The sequence below is a fragment of the Pan paniscus genome, chromosome 15, assembly GCF_029289425.2.
Source record: "Pan paniscus chromosome 15, NHGRI_mPanPan1-v2.0_pri, whole genome shotgun sequence".
In the NCBI taxonomy this organism is placed as follows: domain Eukaryota; kingdom Metazoa; phylum Chordata; class Mammalia; order Primates; family Hominidae; genus Pan; species Pan paniscus.
In genome coordinates this window covers 32,240,837-32,257,761 of record NC_073264.2, presented here as the reverse complement: position 1 = coordinate 32,257,761, position 16,925 = coordinate 32,240,837, and the positions used below count along the sequence as shown (strand labels likewise).

The 16,925-nt window shown below is 33.7% G+C and overlaps 1 protein-coding gene across 4 annotated transcripts in view; it reads left to right on the top strand.

Moving 5' to 3' along the window:
* The window catches only part of STRN3 (striatin 3), a 130,352-nt gene that overhangs the window by 93,554 nt on the left and 19,873 nt on the right, over positions 1-16,925 (top strand). Inside the window, exons 8-9 of one of the 4 annotated variants that reach the window (XM_008974696.4) lie at positions 1,431-1,541; positions 11,631-11,771. The exons of 1 other annotated variant lie outside the window; for it this stretch is intronic. In XM_008974696.4, coding sequence (XP_008972944.2) covers positions 1,431-1,541; positions 11,631-11,771 — 252 coding nt within the window. The remainder of the gene's footprint in view (positions 1-1,430; positions 1,542-11,630; positions 11,772-16,925) is intronic. 2 more of the 4 variants (XM_034937383.3, XM_034937384.3) reach the window with 2 other exon arrangements.

The window sequence follows — 16,925 nt, the reverse complement described above, 5'->3', positions numbered from 1 at the left end:
TACATGCGAATTGAGTAAAGTGAATTTTCTCTTTACAACTGTATTACAAACAGCATTACAATTTGTGGATTTGACAGATAGATAATCTTAGGTGTAAGTTTTAGTCATGAGTAACCTAGTTTCAAGTGATTCAAGTTAGCAGATTAATTTCAAACTTAGGATTTAGCTTTTCACATACTGACCGACCACCTGTGATCATACCATCAGGGAAAAAGTTATGACAATTGTAGCAGGAAAAACTTAAGGCGCAGTAAATATTTGCATTTCCGTGTGCCATTCAAATATGAGAATTTCTTAAGTTTGGTGCATATAGCAATCTATAAAGGAAGAGAAAGGCTTTTTATGTCTACTTTATAGATTAAGTCAGTGAGGCCTAGGGTGGCTCTTATAAAACTTGTTAGCCAGAATATACTGAGTTATCAAAAACTTAACAAGTCAGAGTGTTAAACTTCCTTATGAGCTGTTTTAAAACCACACAAAGGAAGGAAAAATCCTCAATATTTAAAATAATTCTCAAAGACTTAATTATTTTTATGCTGCCTTTTTTTAGTGCTGTTTTTCCTCTAGTTGACTATGAGTAAATTTTTCTCAGTCACAAGTATTTAGTTAAATACGGATTTGTTATTCAGCTAAAATAGCTGACGTAGCTTTGGCAGATGTACAGCAATGTATGTTTTCACTTCTCCATGCTGATCACTAGTTTTATCCTGAAAAAAAAAATCAATTCTAAAAAAATTCTTCAGTGGAATTTGAGGTTTTTTTTGTTTGTTTTTTTTTGTTTTTTTTTGCTAATTTTAGTTGTAGACCAATGGAAGAAGGTAATGAGATGTTGAACTATTTGGGTGGGTGGGGCAGAGGTGGGACTCTGAATGCTTTGTATGGATTATTCAAGACATTGTGTTTTTGAACTATATGTATTATATTGGACTAGAATGCCTCTTCATTAGTACAGTTAATCCTGTGCATGCAGAATCAGTATGACAGAAGGTGCATGAATATTTTCATCAATGAAACAGCACTTACCTTTCTAGCTTGCACTTTTCTGAGTAGTTCGCATGTATTTCATTCATTTGCTTTTATGATGCTGGCTGAATAATTTTTTATTAACATTTTTATAAAGATGCAGTGATCTATTTTTATAACATTAGATTTCTAATGTCAGTCTGTTGAATGAATGATAACCTTCAAATTTGTGGTTCATGAAAATGAAGCACCATTTAACTGTTGATATTAAATGTTTAGAAACTTATGACATGGGCATTTAGAGTTTGAGTTGTGAATACCAGAACTGAGACTGCACCTTTAAAGTATTTTGAGTATATGCTATTAGTACATTTTATTATGATTATGTAAAGCTATAACAGTTTACTGCCAACAGCTTGCATTGCCAACTGCTGATTTTTTTTCTTTTAATAATATGCTGCATGTAGATAAAGATGACCTCTCCCCAACTGCTGAGGTTTGGGATGTAGACCAGGGACTAATAAGTAAACTGAAGGAACAGTACAAGAAGGAACGAAAGGGGAAGAAAGGGGTGAAGAGTAAGTGCAGATTCTGACTATTATAATTTTTGTATACCAGTAACTGAGAAAAAAAATTCTTCAATTCTGTTTCTTTGTGTAACTTAATTTTTTGTTTCATAAAGGGGGCAACTAACTTTAAACTTTGTCTGTTGTATAATTGAAATTTGTTTGTATATAATTTAGGATGTGTTATTGATCAAGTAGAAAATCACTTAAAATATATGAGAAGGGTAAAGGAAAGATTTTGAGGATTGTTTTTAAGCTTTAAAAACTTTACCAAATTGTTTGGAATATTGGCATTGGAATAAAAAAATAAAGATTGTTCAAAAGGGAGAAAAGTATAAATTTCTCCATTTTTGATACATAGAGTATAGCTATAAACAACTCATATCCAGGTTACATTTCTTAGTTTGGGAATCCTTACCTAAAGTGAGTAGGAAAGCCCTTTCTATAGTTTCTGCTTTCTGGTCTTAATCCAACTACAAACAACAACAACAGCAAAAAGAATCTCTTGGGTAGTATTTTTTGGCTACTGTGGTGAAGGAAACCAGAAGTGGGAGGTTAGTGGTGGCAGTAGGGTTTGTTTAGTCATTGCTGGGTGTCTTGGTGCCTGGATGTATTTTTCACTATGTTGTATATTAATCAATTTACTTATTAAAATGTAAATCTGCTATAGTACCTCTCTCAAAGTAGCAATTCATTTCCATTTGGTGAAGCAAACTTAAAAGTTGCCACATAAAAATATCTTCAGATCTATGACTATTAACTGGAGAGACTTGAAACTTATTTTTGGGACTCATTTGAACTGGCCAGTGACCCCTGCTTGTCTAACATTTTGACTATATAAAGGAGAAAATAGTGTGAGAAAAAGGCAAAAGCAATATAGACATTCTTTTGTGTTTCTTTGGTGACAAATACATTCATATATTAAAGGGCAGGTGTAATGGAAACGTGTGCGAGTTTCTTTCAGTAAAACCTTTTTGAGTGATTTCATTTACTGTGGAGGCTAATAAGTGAAGTTTTGGGGGTTTCACCTGTTACACAATTTTCTTTTCTAACTTTATGATAGCTTTTGTTATTGCATGTGAATTAAAAGACTATAGAGTGAACTGCTTATTGTATTTAAAAACATTTGATACTGGGCTGGGGTTGTGTTTAGTTCTAACATCATTTACCTATAATGCAAGCATGTTGAGTATAAAAGTACATTTGCATGATTGACTATGTTAGAATAGACAAAATGACATTAGAATTTTAGGGTTTAATTTTTTTTTTTTTTTTTTTGACGGAGTCTCGCTCTGTCGCCCTGGCTGGAGTGCAGCGGTGCAATCTCAGCTCACTGCAACCTCTGCCTCCTGGGTTCAAGCGATTCTCCGGCCTCAGTCTCCTGAGTAGCTGGGACTATAGTATAGGCACGTGCCACCATGCCTGGCTAATTTTTTATATTTTTAGTAGAGACGGAGATTTACTTCGTTAGCCAGGATGGTCTCAATCTCCTGACATTGTCATGATCTGCCTGCCTTGGCCTCCCAAAGTGCTGGGATTACAGGCATGAGCCACTATGCCTGGCCTAGGGTTTAATTTTTTTTTTTTTTAAAGAAATGAAGTAGCTTATTTTACTAGTGGATTGCTTATTTTATATATAGTATCATAAACTGACTTAATCTGCTGAAGATTTCTTTTGAAATGTTAGATAATGTTGTTTCTAATTTAAAATAGAAGTATTCCATTTTCCCCCTCTGATAGACTGTGACTAGACCTATATCTTTTTGAGGTCTACAAATAAGATGTAAGTTAAGGTCTTTTTTAGTTCTTGCTTTTAAACTTTTCTTAAAATTTTTTTTAATTAAAAAAAGTATGTTTAAGAAATATTAGAAACAGATAAACTAAAAAATTAAACAAAATTTATTTTTTTTAGAACCCAGGTTGGAGTGCAGTAGTGTAAATCATAGCTCACTGTAGCCTCAAACTCTCCTGTCCTCAAGATATCCTCCCACCTCAGCCTCCTGAGTAGCTGGGACTTTAGGCACGTGCCACCACACCTGGCTAATATTTTATTTTTAAAAATTTTTCGTAGAGATGGGGTTTCTCTGTATTGCCCAAGCTGGTCTCGAACTCTTGGCCTCAGGCCATTCTTCCACCTCAGCTTTTCAGAGTGTTAAGATAATAGGCACGAGCCACCGTGCTTGACCTTATGTTTTTTTTTTAATTGGACCTTAGTACACACAATATTATAATTTGCCTACTACCATCATAGAAAACATCATTTTATGTCAACAAATAATTCCTTTATATATGTTTGTATTTTTTCTTCTTTCTAAACAACAGAGAGGAACTGAGTATATGAAATGGATGAAAGTGGACTTCTTTGACTGAATCAGTACTGGAGACCCCAAATTCATAACTTAAGGCTTTCATGTCTCAATAACATCTAACTCTCTAGATAGGTATTGTGTTATTCAGCCCATTCCACTTTAATTTTGATTTCATATCTGTTTTTTCAAAAAAATGAATTTTGCTTATATAATCATAAAAATAACACATGCTTGTTATTCAGATAATATAAGTATTATAAGAAGTACTTATAAGAAGTAATATAAGATTCAGATAATATAAGAAGTATTATAAGAAGTACTTATAAGAAGTATTATAAGAAGTAATATAAGAAGTAGGAATATAAAGAAAAACTATAAAAATCACCTGCAGTCCTACCACTCAGAGACTATTTATTTGGCACATATTCATCCATCTTTTCTTAAAAGTCTTTATACGTAAAACCTCCTTTTTAATATTTTAACTAGAATATTATTGTTGTAATTTAACTCATTATTTCTTAATGTTTCGTAGTCATTTAAAATATAATTTTTGTGGATTTAACTTAGCTTCCATTAGTTAAACCTATAGATTTGTTTCTAATTTTTAAACATTTTTGTAAATATTACTGTCTTTGAGGCTACTAATGTAAGCAGATACAGGGATAAGGTCTCTAGCAAAGTGTCTCAGGAAAGAGAATTCAGAAATAAATTATGTTTCTTTTTTATACTTCCTTTATGAAGGTTTATAAATTGAAAACTTTTCACTCTTTAATACAGAATTCAGTGTGAAAATGTTGGCTCTGAATCCTTGCCGTGAAATTAGAGTTTAAGAAAATAAAAACTTTCTTTTTTTTTCTGTTTATGGATCACAAACTTCTAATGATCTTAATTTAAATAGCTCATCATGTTAATACTAAGATATAATTTTACATGAAAAGGTAATTCATGAATTTCTTAGCATTTTTATCTAGTCCATGTTATTATTCTGATGTTCTCCTTACGTAGCTTTGTACAAGTTAGAATAATTCATTATCTGTAGCCTTTTGATTTCTTTAAAAAAATTTTTGCTTATAAATGACACATAATTATAAATATTTATGGGACACTGTGACATTTTAATACATTTAAACATGGAATAATACAAATCAGAGTAGTTAGCGTATTCATCATTTCTTTGTGGTTACAGCACTCATATCCTTTTTTTCTAGCTATCTTGAAATATAGAATACGTTATCATTAGCTGTAGTCACCCTACTGTGTAATTGAACCAGAACTTATTCTACCTATGTAAATGTAAATTTGTATACATTTACCAACCTTGATTTTTTTTCTTTATTCCAGAATTTGTTAGTAAGTCACACCTACTGAATTAGCATAAGCTTCTACAGATTTTTCACTGCAGCTTCTTAGAGGGAAGAAAACTATTTGCTAACTTTACCATATGGAATCAGCAGATGTAATCCAGTCTTTTTTCTTTTTTTTTGGAAGGGAAAGAGAAAAATGGCAAGAATACTGACTTCTTAACTTTGTAAAGACCCATTCAAGATTTGACTTTTAAATGCTAAGTTAAAAGTGCTAAGTTAAAGTTTCTGTGTCTTCCAACTTGTTCACTCCATCTCACCCTTCTTTTTTTTTACCCCCCTGCCCGCCCCCTCCCCCCAGCAAGAGGAAAAGGGGTTAAAAGTGACAGCCTTGTCTTGGAACGTAGACCCACTTCAGTATTTCTTTCTTACTAAGTGAGATATACAATATAATTGAGATGTACTTTATCTTATTAGTACTCTAAGAGTCAGTACCTTGAAACTAAGAAACTAAAGAGGCTTGATGCAGTTATTTTGGTCTCAGGCTTCAAAGGGTTAAGCTTTCTTTTCCTTTTAACTTTTTATTTTGACATAATTTCTGACTTAAGAAAATTTTGTGAGAATAGTACAGAGAATTCCATATACTTTTCACCCAGGTTACCCACCAAATGTTAACACTTTACCACACTTGCTTTTCCCTTTCCTTTCTGTAAATATATTCTTTTTTATTTTGAGACAGGCTGTCACTCTGCTGCCTCGGATGGAGTACAGTAGCACATTGTAGCTCACTGCAACCTCAAACTCCTGAGCTCAAGCAATCTTTCCACTCCCGCCTTGCTGGGACCACAGGTGTGCACCACTATGCCTGGCTAATTTTTACATTTTTTAATAGACAGGATCTCTGTATGTTGCCCAGGCGGATCTCAAACTCCTGGCCTCAAGTGATCATCTCACCTCAACCTCCAAAAGCATTAAGATTTCAAGCATGAGGCTGGGTGCAGTGGTTCATGCATGTAATCCCAGCACTTTGGGAGGCTGAGGCGGGCAGATCACCTGAGGTCAAGAGTTTGAGATCAGCCTGGCCAACATGGTGAGACCTTGTCTCTACTAAAAATACAAAAAAAATTAGCTGGGCGTGGTGGCTCATGCCTGTAGTCCCAGCTACTTGGGGAGGCTGAGGCAGGAGAATCGCTTGAACCCAGGAGACGGAGGTTGCAGTGAGTCAAGATCGCACCACTGCACTCCAGCCTGGGCGACAGAGGGAGACCATCTCAAAAAAAAAAAAAAAAAAAAAAAGATTTAAGGCATGAGCCACTGTACCTGGCCATGGTTTTTTTTTGTTGTTTTTTGTTTTTTTGTTTTTTTTTGAGTAGTTCAGAAAACTAAGTTGTAGACATGTTGCTCTTTAAATATATTAGTATATATTTAAACAAAGATACTCTCGTGTATGACCACAGTACAGTCATGAAAATCAAGAAGTAAGTGCTGATGCAATACTAATATCTAAGCTAAAACTCAGTTTTCTTTCACTTTTTAATAATCTCTATGTTTTCTGTAATTTGGGAGGAGCTTGAATTAATCTTTTGTAAAAATTTTGGGCTGGTAGCATTTTTCTAACTTTTTAAGGTCTCCATTTGTGCTGTATTTTATATCTTAGTAAAAACATAAATCAATGATTAAAAATCACAGTATGAACGAAGCATCTGAAATATGGAGGCTTTAGTTAGAATATGAGAGAGCAGCTAAAAATCTTTTAAGACTTTCTTTGATATTTGTTACTCTTTTTCAACATGGACAGTTTAAACTGTGGATTATAATAATGTATTTTCCTTTGATAGGAGCTGTTATTCTTATAGCCTGTTGTTACTCTTAAGCTATATTATACCTATAAAATTTAAACTTACCAAGAAAAGATTATTTCATTTCCTTTCTTGAAAAGATGTATAGGCTTTACCCATTTTAAAAATTCATATTTGGGGAATATGTATGTTTGCATTCCTGGTTCTTAGTGAGTGGACTTATCTTAATTTTCCTAATTATTCTCGTTTATCTTAACTTTTCTGTCTTTTCTATATATGGAATATGACTTTTTTGCCATTTGCCTTCTCTCCATTACTGGTGTTGCAGAATTGCTATGCACCTTCTGGCCTGATTATCAATACATTTGAAAAGGGGGAAGTCTTGTAACTTTTTCAACATTTCTTTTAATATAAATCATAAGTGAGCTCCCCCAAGTCATTTTCTAATTTTTATTTTTAAAGTTTTGTATTAATATTTGTCATTTACTATTCCAGATCCAAGAAAACATGTTGTCACCAGGAAATACAGTTTTTTAAAGTGTGACTTGAAGCCAAATATCCAAAATTAGGTATTTGAATACATTTAAGAAGAACTTACTCTTAAGTAGGCTTTTAAAAACACCTTTGCTCACACTACAAATTATCTGTTATGATTAAGCTACTTCCGTTTAGCACATAGTACTAATTCGAAGAGCCCACAAAATAGTTATATTCTCTCTCCTCCCTCAAAGACAAAAACAAAATTGTTTCATAGCAAAGAGATGTTATTTTCAACTAGGCATGTGGTTTTATGTTACTGGCTTTAATTTCACTCTTTAAAAACAAACATTCATGTCCTTTAACTCGGGATTTTTTTCTTTCTTTTCAAGAAAATAACTTAGGTATTTTGCCTAGGATCAGAATGTATCAGATTGATACTCTAATTTAATCAGTGCACTTTTTAAAACCGAAGAGTCACTTTGCAGCTGAAGTTATTTTTTCTTATTATTGTGATCTCATATTTAAGACAACAGTTGTCTGAAATAAATTAAATAAAGCTGTGAAAGCTTTAATTGTGATAGAAAATAGAACAGATCTAGCAAACATGACTTAACTAAATTTTTGTGCTAAAATAAGCTTATCTTTTCCAGATTGTTTGCCTGCTAACAGTTAAGCTTCAGAATATAAAAGTTGATCAACAAAGGGAGGGCTCATTTGAGAAAGGGAAAATGTTAGATTTGTTCAAAAGTACTATTTTACTTACAGTTATAGAGGGCATAGGAAGATAAATTTCATGGCATGAGTGTGTGTGTTTGAGCGGAATTTGAAAATGTAACAGTAGTCTATAGTTTGGCTTACACGTGGCATAATTAGTATGTTTTTCATTGTGTCAGTCTAGAGGATTATGCATTTATATAGGACTTTGTATTTGTTAAGAGGTAGGTGGGTTGTATTCATAGTAGTAGAAAAGTTTTTCTAGCTGGGCATGGTGGCTCATGCCTGCAATCCTAGCACTTCGGGATGCTTAGGAGAGAGGATTGCTTGACCCCAGGAGCTCAATACCAGGCTAGGCAGCATGGTGAGACCATCTCTACAAAAATAAAAAATACAAAAATTAGCTGAGTGTGGTAATGCATGCCTGTGGTCCCAGCTACTCTGGAGACTGAGGTAGGTGGATTGCCTGAGCCTAAGAGTTCAAGACCAGCCTGGACAACATGGTGAGACCCTGTCTGTACAAAAATTTTTTTTAAATTAGCCAAGCTTGATGGTACGTGCCTGTGGTCCCAGCCACTGGGCAGGCTGAGGCAGAAGGATCACTTGAACCCAGGAGGTCAAGAGCCAAGGAGATCAAGGCTGTAGAGAGCCATGTTTGTGTCACTGCATTCTAGCCTGGGTGACAGGGCAAGACCTTGTCTCACTAATAATAATAAAAATTAAAAAATAAATAAAAGTTTTTCTTGCCATAAGAATTAGAAAAGGTATTTGTACTTCTATAAATTTCAGTTTTTATTTAATTAGTGCTTAATGGGCCTTCAGTATGCCTTTACATATTGGTATTAATATTGTCTAGTATCCTGTTATACTACTACAGTTTTCTTATTGCTGATAAGACTTCAGGTTTTTTATTTGAAATTGTTTCATTGCATTTATTATATTTAGAATATTGGATAGGTTTAGAAAGAAAACAAAGACATTAAATTTGCAGTTGAAAGATGCTCTGTACAATAGAGTAAAGACTACTACTAAATGAAATCTGCTTTCATCTTTTGGCACCTTTTGAGAAACTAGGATTAGAGCAGGGAAGTTTCATCATTTCCTCAACTTGGCACTGTGTCACACTGAAGCTATCAGGCTATAGTATGTAAATAATATTATATAATTTGGGATCGTCAGTTTGAACAGTAGGTTCCATAATATCTCCTAATTTCTTTCCCTTCTATATCTCCCAGTTCATGTGTACAGAAGATTTTAACTTTCCATTATCTGTAACAAAACTTTGTCAAGCCTTTATTATGTTTCACATTAACTATCATATAATTAAATTATTTACAAGGTAGTATTTAATAAAGTCATTTTATGTTACACACAAATAAGAGAACATTGAAAGATCAACAAAAGCTTTACAGAAGAGATGGAACTGGTGTGGAGGAATGGGTAGAATTTGGATAGGCTGAGGTGCATGTTAGAAGATAAGGAAGTTGTGTGTGTGTGTGTGTGTGTGTGTGTGTATGTGTATGTGTAGAAAGCCTTCTCACCTTTCTGAGAATGGGTGAGGATAAATATGACAAAATACTGCAGAAGTAACCTCGGTGAACACTGAAACTATGTGGAAACTGCTTTGACTGGAAAATGAAGGGAGTTTGTATTGTGGATCATTAAAAGATAAGATGGGGTAGAAAAAATAGGATCAGATCATGAAGCACATGAAAGGGTTAAGTACATGATTTTAGTTAACTTTGATCCAAAGAGTGTGGAAGTGCTGCTACTTGTGGTTTCTGAGTGAAGGGAGATATAATAAATGTGATAATTTTGGAAAATTAATTTAGTTGTAGTATATAAATATGATTGAAGGTAAATGGAGCTTGGAGATAGAAAAACCAATTAGGAGTCTGTTGTAGTAATTCATAAGATTGAAAGCCTTGATTAAAGTCAATAGAGAGATAAACTTGGAGAATACTTTAAAGGAAGATTCTTTTTTAAAACCAGCCCCCACCGTTTTGTAATTTTACAAGTTGAAGAAGAATTAAGATGTGGTTGCAAAATTTTAGGAAGCGAAATTAAATAAATGGTGGTGGTAGTCATTTAAGTGGCAAGGTTACAAAAGGGAGCTATTTTGTGAGAAAGAATAATGTTTATGTTCTTTTACGTTGAATGTAACTGGTGGTTGGACATCCAGTAGACAGTTTTTTGTTTATTGGAGAATTTGTTTACAGTCATTTCTCTGTGGGGGGGAAATCCTCAGGTAACACTGAGTTTCTTCATTATTATTAGTTAGGAAATTCAGACTACGTAACATATTACCTAATCCAGAAGTAAAATTGTTCAAGCATTTCTAAGAAATTAGGAATTACTGTAAAATAGGACCAATAAATGTATAAAAGTCCACCTATTTCCACTAAGTTTTACCATCTTAACTGCCTGGCATTTTGTTAAGGATACATAGATGCGTAATAGTTCTTAGAGTTACTTACACTCAAATAGCCACAGTGAACTTAATATATAGCAGTCGGATTCTTCCATTAATGTTGATGTTAGTAAATATAAGGTCATAATGTTTGACCTTGGACTTACCTATTTTATTTTTTTAAACTTATGTAGATTATAAAGCATTGTCTTTTCAAAGTATTTTTTTCTGACATTCTTAAAACTTGTTTTCTTTCAAAATATATGGTTCAAAATAAATAATTCTGCTATTTCTAAAGTTCAGAGTTAAAGAATATTCCACAATGGTACAGAAGCTTTTGAGTTTTATATATTTTGGCCTGAATTATCCAGGCAACAGCCAAAATTCTTCCCTTATATTTATGGCTTATGACAGTGCTGACTTTTCATATCATTATGAGAAACTCAGAGATCTATCTCATGGATAAATCAGATTTTTCAAATTTGGGAAAAATGAAAAAATTTTTGAAAGAAATTGGGGTTGATTTGTTAATGACAAATTTGTACTAACATGGCAGGAAAATATCCATGGAAACACCAGGTAAAGTTAATTGTTTGTTGCACCCTCATAAAAATTACTCGTACTTATTCCTTTGTTAAGTTTTTAAAACAGTGAATTATGTTGAAAAGCGCTTGTTTTATTCTTTACACTGGTAAATGTTAACCTTAAACACCAAAATTTTCCTTTGTTTTAATGATACCTTCTGTGTCTGTGAGCTTACAGAACTTTAAAGAACTCTCTAAAGTATTCTGTGGAGATATATATATATATATATATATATATATATATATATATCTTTAGAGAGAGATATATATGTAATATAGATATGTATCTTTATATATATCTCTCTCTCCACAGAAATAGTAAATATTTAAACTCAATGTGTTTTGGGGGATGGTATGGAAAATGGAAGACATCTTTAATTTTCTGATATTTTAATAACTGGGACTTCTTAATAGACTGTTTTGTTAATAAATTGGTTTTAAAGGCTGCCGGAAAGTCAAGCGGTAGCCATTAAATGAACCTCTACTGCTGACATTAATTTACAGGGGCCAACAGGACAAAACTCTACGACATGATAGCTGATCTGGGAGATGATGAGCTGCCCCACATCCCTTCAGGAATGATTAATCAGTCTAGGTCAGCCTCTACTAGAATGACTGATCATGAAGGTGCAAGAGCAGAGGAAGGTACAAAATTTAGCTACCATGTTTATTTACATTTCAGAAGACCTTAAATCCAAATCACATCTTAATGCAACTAGGCTACTCTTATAAAATGCTGATGATCATTTTATATGATCTTTAGAGAAGGTGTTGGGCAAGCTCTTGATGTAACTAATTTAGGGATTTTGACATTTCTGGTTTCTATTTCTTTATATTTTGTTTTTGTTTTTAATGTGAGGAGTTGTTGTTTCCATCATAGGTGAATTCAGAGTCTTTTCTTAAATCTAATTTTAGCTACAGATCCAGTAATGGGAAAATAGTAATTTATAAAAACAAACAAAATAATACATATGGAAAAAACTACTCATTTTGTCTTATTGCTTAAATTTAGGAACTAATAGTAATTACCACTTACTAAAAGACAACTATGGTGCCAGGCATTGTGCTTGGAACCTTTTTTTTTTTCTTTTTTTTTCCTTGAGACAGAGTCTCACTCTGTCGCCCAGGCTGGAGTGCAGTGGCATGATCTCGGCTCACTGCAACCTCCGCCTCCTGGGGTCAAGCGAGTCTCCTGCCTCAGCCTCCCAAGTAGCTGGGACTATAGGCGCACACCACCATTCCCCGGCCAATATTTTGTATTTTTAGTAGAGACAGAATATTACCATGTTGGCCAGGCTGGTCTCGAACTCCTGACCTCAAGTGATCTGCCTACCTTGGCTCCCAAGGCGCTGGGATTACAGATGTGAGCCACAGTGCCCAATCTGTTACTTTAAATATATATTACTTCAAAAAATATATGTAACTGTTACCTAAATTAATCATTTGAGAATAAGGCAGCATCATTATTCTTTAACTTGGTAGCAAGTATATGCTACCTAGTAATGAATTTTATAAAATTTGCCTAAACCAGAAATGTGTAGGAAATGAAAGTACTACTTAAACATTTTTTCCAAAATTGATTTTAGCCGAAGATATATAGGTATACTTGAATCATGTATAACTCTAAGTCTAGATATTTATAAGTATTGAATCTGGATTTTTAACCAAAGATTATTGTGACATACGAGATACAGTAATTTGGCATATGTATTAAGTTTAATTGATGTTATTGCCTTTGCTGTGTAAAGGGGATTTGTTTGATGTCCCAGTCAAAAAATTTTAAATACATCTTGTTCCCTTTTAAGATTTCCCTAGTGGCACAGTTTCCTTACAGTTAAATAATTTTGCATTTTTTCCCTCTCATAATTTACCATTTACTTCACTCACCTTAAAAAAAAATCACTAAAGTAACAAAATCATTCAAAACAAAATGAATGAAAAATAAAATAGTGTCTGTTAATTTTTTCAGATCTCATTTCCACTATTGAGATATATTCCTGTTTTACTTTAGAAGTATTTTCTAAAATACACATAGCAACTCCTTTTTTTTTTTAATTTTATGCATTTAGTGGTGATTTTGCTTCGTTTTTGGTCTGTTTTGCCAAATATGCATAGTACAACTTGCTAAAATTTTTGTAATTAATGTACATTTAAACTGCAGGTTTTGCAGTTTAAGGCAAAGCCATGTTAGCAATGTGGACCCTTTTAAATGTTTCAAACCAATGACTTAACGGAAAAAGCCAGTCAAGGCACACTCTACACAAAAACCAACTTAGAACTCTCTATGTGTGTTTGTTTATGTGTTATGTGTGTGTTTTAAAGAAAGAATATAGGTCAGTGATCTGTTTCTTGATGCTGGTAGGAGGGCGAGGGGAGAGATTTGATAAGTGTGAACTTCATTACAGTTTTTGAAGTATCGATCTTCCTAGAATTTGTTATTTAAAGAGGTGTAAGTTTGACTTCAAGCTAAGAAGGCAGCTTTGGAGTATACAATCTCCTTATTTTCAGTGGCAGTCCCCAACTTCCTTCTTTACTTTTGAAGTCCATGTCCTACCTCATTTTATAAAGAACAAATGTCTGTTTTCTAGGAGTGGTACTTCAACATTACAATCTTCTAGACTATTGCTGCTAAAGACTTGAGACCTACCATGTTGCCACTGGTATAAATGGAATCTGTTACCTGGACTAAGTTCTTGGGAAAAAGAGTTCAATATGCGAGCTACAGGTTTCCTTCATCATAAGTGTCCATCAAAAGGAAGATTAGTTATAAAAGTCTGAAAAAGACCTTGTATTTTATAGACCCGTTATACTAGTATTGTTATCTTACTTGATGAAATCTCTTAGGCCTCCTAAATTTCCATCATTAAATTAAAAACTAGGGCAGGCATAGTAGCTCATGCCTGTAATTCCAGCACTTTGGGAGCCCAAGGCAGGAGGATCACTTGAGCCCAGGAATTCAAGACCAGCCTGGGCAACATAGCAAACTCTGTCTCTATTAGAAAAAAAAAGAAGATATTAAAACTACTTTTTTTAGGCCAGGCGCGGTGGCTCACACCTGTAATCCCAGCACTTTGGGAGGCCGAGACTGGTGGATCACGAGGTCAGGAGATCGAGACCATCCTGGCTAACATGGTGAAACCCTGTCTCTACTAAAAATACAAAAAAATTAGCTGGGCGTGGTGGCGGGCACCTGTAGTCCCAGCTACTCAGGAGGTTGAGGCAGGAGAATGGTGTGAACCTGGGAGGCAGAGCTTGCAGTGAGCCGAGATCGCGCCACTGCACTCCAGCCAGGGCGACAGAGCAAGACTTCAAAAAAAAAAAAAAAAACCAAAAAAACTACTTGTTTAAATAATTACATTTTTCTTTGAATTACTAATGACATTTTAATATTATGGGTAATTATATTACCATTAATAAAATGAATTTTTAGGATAGAAATTAATTCCCTCTGCAGGGAAATAGGGCAAACAAATGAGTAGCTGCTGTGATTACCATATGCCACAGTGATGGGTAATATGGAAAGCAGAGGTAATAGTGTAAAAGAATTTTTGCACATATATGTAAATAGTGATTAAGCAGAATAGCTTGCAATAGCTACATAAATATGTCATAAAATATATGTGTGTATATAGAGAAAAGGACAGAAATGTGGTCATATGATTAATTAGAAATGAGTATAATACTAATTTTTTGTTAAGTACAATTAAGCCAAAACTCGAGTAAAACTAATGTCCAGACACTTCCCTTCACATGCTCCTAAATTGGTCTGGCTGATCAGAGATAGTCTTGCAAAATCATTTGTTACGTTAAAGTTATTTTATTGGGCTTTTGAGATTTGTGTCAGTGAATGTTTGTATAATTGTGAGTGGGAGGAACTGTGGCATTTTGTTCTGACTTCTCTTAGAAACAAATTCCCTGAGCTTAAAGTAAAAATATTTCTTTGTCTAGAGAAAAATGAGTAAATATTATCTAATGACTTTTATATAATTATCCTTAAACATAAGTTTAAATTATTGATTTTATAGTTTTTAGCTGCTTCTGGTATTGCCAATAACTGCATACTAATAATTGGTAGGAAAAGATCAAAAGATCAATGCTACAGATTATTCAGATTCAATAAGTGTCATCATTGAAAGATTAAATACTACTTAATATCTCTATATATTTTCTGTCAGGTGCTTTCAGATTCATTTTAGATCAAGTAACTGAATCAGAGCTGCATTTTAGATCAAGTAACTGAATCAGAGCTGCATTTTAAAGCCCTATTTGAGTCAGATTATATAGCTTATTTTGATAGGATAAAATAATAAAATAACAAGATATTCTAAGTAGAGTTGAATTTTATTTTGCCATAGTATATATATGAATTGTGTCTCCTCAGAATTATTTCCAGTAGTTTAGTGATGACTGTCAAGTTTCATTACACCTGTTGTGTTTCCTGTAGCATATTTATATCATTTTTCATGGGAATTTTTTTTAAATTGATAATCAGCTTGATTTTTTGTATAATGTTTCCCTTTTAAATTTGCTCATGAATTTTAAGTGTGTTTTGATATATTGAGTTTTATATTATGATTTGAGTATTTCTCCCTTGTTATCTTAATGTTAAAATTTTGCTTTCAAAGCATATTTGAAATGATATTGAAGGTTGTTGCTTAAACTATGACTGTTACAACAAAATATTTAGATAATAGTCATTCAATTATGGCAGAGTTCAGTTGGTCAGTAGTATGTATAGAAAGGAAAATGCATTTTAAATAATTGGAACTGTTAATATTAACATGAAAAGCTGTAATAATGCACATGATATAGTTGAGAAAACTAAGTGAAGCTCAACCTGAGTTTAGTTTGAAATTGAAATGGCAAATCTGATCAGAAATTAAAGCTCTGTGGTCAAGATTACTTGCTTCATTTTAGAGTGTCATGGTAACTAGAATGGGACATTAAAATAAAAATCATAGTCAAAGCTTTAAAGCTGGAAGACAGGCTGGGCGCGGTGGCTCACGCCTGTAATCCCAGCACTTTGGGAGGCCGAGGCGGGTGAATCACTTGAGGTCAGGAGTTCAAGACCAGCCTGGCCAACATGGTGGAAGCCCATCTCTACTAAAAACAGAAAAATTAGCCGGGCGTGGTGGTGGACGCCTGTAATCCCAGCTACTTGGGAGACCGAGACAGGAGAATTGCTTGAACCTAGGAGGCGGAGGTTGCAGTGAGCCGAGATCGCACCACTGCACTCCAGCCTGGGCGACAGAGCAAGACTGTGTCTCTAAATAAATAAATAAATAAAGCTGGAAGACATTCTGAAGACCACGTGGATTAACCTTTTATAGAAAGGAAACTGACATTGTTGGTGGAAGAATTTTTTCCTAGACCATTGCTGTTACTGAAGGAATCTGAACAATTAAAGCTTCATTCTAGTGAACTGATATAGTATATAGCTGACTGTAAACCATTTACATTTCAATGTTTGTACTAGTTTTTATCAGGGACTAGGATGCCTAGTACTTCTTTAGAAAGCAAAAGGACTTGGCGACAACCTATTAACATTTAAAAAATACTATATGACTACTTTGAGGTCCTTGAGGTCCATGGTAGAGGTTTCCCCTCATGAATGCAAAAATCTGATATTTAACTCCATTATTTAATCAAAATTTGTCCTATTTCTTATTTAACATGTAAACTATAGTTATAATTGTACTGAAGTGATAAGAGATTTAGACAGACAAAGCTTTTGTGCCCCAGCTTCCACCCCAGAATAATATATCTAGTGCACATTTTATTTGTGGACAGTTAATACAC